At 56.6% G+C, this 4,067-nt stretch overlaps 1 protein-coding gene across 2 annotated transcripts in view; it reads left to right on the forward strand.

Annotated features, from left to right (window-relative positions):
- The window catches only part of kcng1 (potassium voltage-gated channel, subfamily G, member 1), a 10,773-nt gene extending 7,161 nt beyond the window's left edge, over positions 1-3,612 (forward strand). For both annotated transcript variants that reach the window (XM_030367597.1, XM_030367605.1), the window contains exons 2-3: positions 396-1,367; positions 2,782-3,612. In XM_030367597.1, the coding sequence (XP_030223457.1) occupies positions 543-1,367; positions 2,782-3,555 (1,599 nt within the window). In that variant the 5' untranslated portion in view covers positions 396-542 and the 3' untranslated portion in view covers positions 3,556-3,612. The remainder of the gene's footprint in view (positions 1-395; positions 1,368-2,781) is intronic.
- The last annotated feature ends 455 nt before the right edge of the window (positions 3,613-4,067 follow it).

Consider the following 4,067-nt stretch of genomic DNA (forward strand, 5'->3'; position numbering starts at 1 on the left):
GCGGAAAACACATCTAAGTGCACATCATTATTCTTCCAGTGTGTGTTGTATTATATAAGCGGCCATGTTCATGTTACCTGCCTCAAATGGAAGCTACAAATGTAATTGAAAACGGTCCATACATATGAACACGTTATCAAAATGAAATGTAATGTCAATAATTGTTTGAACTGTGTGCGATCTGTGTGTGACCTCATGTTTTTAAAATCCCATTTTAACCATTTTAAATCTCAAATCTAAATTTGCTATAACTTGCCTCACAACAACATTACACGATTATTCAGTGGAAGGAATATATAAAGGTATATGTTTTAGTATATTACCTGCTATTCTATGATCTAAATATAATAAGTTAAGACGTGGGGATGTCTTTCTCCTCTCTGGTCCTATCGCAGGCTGCCCCAGGCTAGGCCGTGCCGGTATACAGCTCTTCGCGGGGGATGTGAGTGGCGTCCCGGGATAGGAGGGAGAGGAGGAGGAGGAGGAGGAGGAGGAGGAGGAGGAGGAGGAGGAAGAGGAGGAGGAGGAAGAGGGGAGCCAACATGGCCCTCCTGGCGGGCGACGGCTCCGACTACGACTACAGCGCCCTGAGCTGTGACTCCGACACCTCGCTCAACCTCCCGCCGCCCCAGGAGACCGAGGCCCTCAAGGGGGCCTTCTACAAGCGGGCCCAGCTGGCCCCGGAGCCCACCGGCGGCTGTGGGGGGACGGACGCCGCCCCGCCGACGGCCGCCAGCGCCCGGCGCCGGCCCTACGCCGTGGTCAACGTGGGCGGCGTGCGCTACCAGCTGCCCTGGAGCACCCTGGAGGACTTCCCGCTGTCCCGCCTGGGCCGGCTGCACCTGTGCCGCAGCTTCGACGAGATCATGCGCGTGTGCGACGACTACGACGTGGCGCGCAACGAGTTCTTCTTCGACCGCAGCCCCTGCGCCTTCCGCACCATCCTCACCTTCCTGCGCGCCGGCAAGCTGCGCTCGCTGCGGGAGATGTGCGCGCTCTCCTTCCGCGAGGAGCTCCTCTACTGGGGGCTCCCCGAGGAGAGCATGGAGTGGTGCTGCCGCCGCCGCCTCCTGCAGCGGGTGGAGGAGTGCGAGGAGCTGGAGCGGGCCGAGGACGAGGACCTGATGGAGGACATGATGGAGACGGAGAGCGGCGGCGGGGGCCGGGCCGGGGGGTCCGGCGAGGAGGGCGGGGAGGGGGCCACGCGGACCAGCCGCTGCATGGCGAGGCTGCGGGACATGGTGGAGAGGCCGCAGTCGGGCCTGCCGGGGAAGATCTTCGCCTGCCTGTCAGTGCTGTTCGTCACCATCACCGCCGTCAACCTGTCCGTCAGCACCATGCCCGCCATGCGGGAGGAGGAGGAGGCGGTGAGTACAGGCACCGCGGGCTGTTGGAGCTGATCCAGGTCTAATTCTGCTTGGATTATTTGCAGCCTCTTTGGTACGTTGTTATTTTTGATTGCAAGGCACAGCCTGCCAAACGACGGTCACACGCCGGAGTGCTCGGTTCGATCAGCATGTAATCAGGTCATCGTTTATAGGACCACCATGGTGACAATGTACAAGATGTTTCCACGATAAATGGTGATTATGTTTATTGATGAATTATTATACTATACTATTACAATTGAGGCTCGGGAGCGTGACAATCCCATGTTGTATGCCTTGCAAGGCATTGTCCTTGCCTTGCCTTGCCTATAACAATAGGGATGGTACTAACATCAGCGTCCATATTCAAGGTCCCTTTTTTAGGTTTTTAAATAGTATTTTATTATATTTAATACGATTGATGATAAACCCCTAATAATTCCTGACCACGTGGGGGGTGTAGAAAATCGCTAGCAGAACTCCTGTGAACTCACGACGGTAGACAGGCTCAGCTCATCATCATTAGGTCCACCATATTAGAGCACAACATCCAAATAAGCCCAGTGAGAAGGAGCCATCTGGTAGTGTAACGTCATTTCAATGACTTTAAACCCCTGCCTTGTGTCACCTCATCGGACATGCACATTGGAAATCTTGAAAGTTGATTTATGAAGGAAAAGTAAAATGGAGGGCAAGCAATAATTACTTTCTAAAATAATATTTAATTGGCTTTGTTCTTAAGCAGATCAGATGCTTGTGATTAAGTCTAACAAAGTTTCCTGTCCCCTTTAGTCATGCAAAATAAAATAAAACACCAATGAATAATTCAGGGCTCACACAGAATTCTTAGAAAAAACTTGATGTGTGTGTGTGTATCTGCATGAGGGCGTTTGTGTGGATGCCGTGCGTAGGGTGTGTGTGTGGTTTTGTGCATGTGCGGGGGGATCTCCATCTTTACTCCTCATTATGTTGATTCAGCTTCCAATAGTTAAGCTGAGATTCAATGATGGGCTATTAGGTTGTGTGAGGAGATCTCACTGTGTATTCATTCTCACACAACGCCTGACTGAGTCTCATGAAAAGAAGATGACACTTTAATTAACATTGCTACTCAGGTGATTGTAGCATCTCCCATGGTTTAGCGCCTGTGTGTGTGTGTGTGTGTGTGTGTGTGTGTGTGTGTGTGTGTGCGTGTGCGTGTGCGTGTGCGTGTGCGTGTGTGTGTGTGTGTGTGTGTGTGTGTCTTAATTATCAGGGTATTTTCTATTTGGTGGTTGTGTGATATGGTTTTCTCCTCCATTTGTTGCTATTTATATTGCAATGGCGCCCTCTGGTGGCTACAGTAAATGTTCCGCACATAGCATCAGCGATGCCTTTTAAATCTCCCCCGTTTGTATTCTTCCTCCCTCCGTAGGGAACGTGTTCCCAGATGTGCTACAACATCTTCATCGTGGAGACGGTGTGCGTGGCGTGGTTCTCCCTGGAGTTCACCCTGCGCTTCATCCAGGACCGGAGCAAGCTGGCCTTCCTGCGGCGGCCGCTGAACCTCATCGACGTGATGGCCATCCTGCCCTACTACATCACCCTGGTGGTGGACAGCACCTCCACCTTGGAGAAGCGGCCCGGCTCGGGCAGCAGCTACCTGGACAAGGTGGGCCTGGTTCTGCGCGTGCTGCGGGCCCTCCGCATCCTGTACGTCATGCGCCTGGCCCGCCACTCCCTGGGCCTGCAGACGCTGGGGCTCACGGCGCGGCGCTGCACGCGCGAGTTCGGCCTGCTGCTGCTCTTCCTGTGCGTGGCCATCGCCCTCTTCTCCCCGCTGCTCTACCTGATCGAGAACGAGATGGCCTCGGCGCGGGAGTTCAGCAGCATCCCGGCCACCTACTGGTGGGCCGTCATCACCATGACCACGGTGGGCTACGGCGACATGGTGCCGCGCTCCATCCCCGGCCAGGTGGTGGCGCTGAGCAGCATCCTGAGCGGCATCCTGCTCATGGCCTTCCCCGTCACCTCCATCTTCCACACCTTCTCCCGCTCCTACGTGGAGCTGAAGCAGGAGCAGCAGCGGCTGCTGCAGCGCCGGACGCACTTCCTGCTGCGGAGCCGCATGGCCGGCATGGGCAGCAGCGACCTGTCCCTGGACAGCCTCTTCCCCGGGGGCACCGCCGAGCGCCCGGGCAGGCTCTGAGGGGGGGCAGGGAGGAGAGGGACTGAGGTCTCTGAGAGGGGCAGGGGGACTGAGGAGAGGGACTGAGGTCTCTGAGGGGGGCAGGGGGACTGAGGAGAGGGACTGAGGTCTCTGAGGGGGGCAGGGGGACTGAGGAGAGGGACTGAGGTCTCTGAGGGGGGCAGGGGGACTGAGGAGAGGGACTGAGGTCTCTGAGGGGGGCAGGGGGACTGAGGAGAGGGACTGAGGTCTCTGAGGGGGGCAGGGAGGAGAGGGACTGAGGTCTCTGAGGGGGGCAGGGGGACTGAGGTCTCTGAGGGGGGCAGGGGGACTGAGGAGAGGGACTGAGGTCTCTGAGGGGGGCCGGGGGACTGAGGTCTCTGAGGGGGGCAGGGGGACTGAGGAGAGGGACTGAGGTCTCTGAGGGGGGCCGGGGGACTGAGGAGAGGGACTGAGGTCTCTGAGGGGGGCCGGGGGACTGAGGAGAGGGACTGAGGTATCTGAGGGGGGCAGGGGGACTGAAGTCTCTGAGG

The sequence above is a fragment of the Gadus morhua genome, chromosome 1 (genome assembly GCF_902167405.1).
Source record: "Gadus morhua chromosome 1, gadMor3.0, whole genome shotgun sequence".
NCBI classification, from domain to species: Eukaryota; Metazoa; Chordata; class Actinopteri; order Gadiformes; family Gadidae; genus Gadus; species Gadus morhua.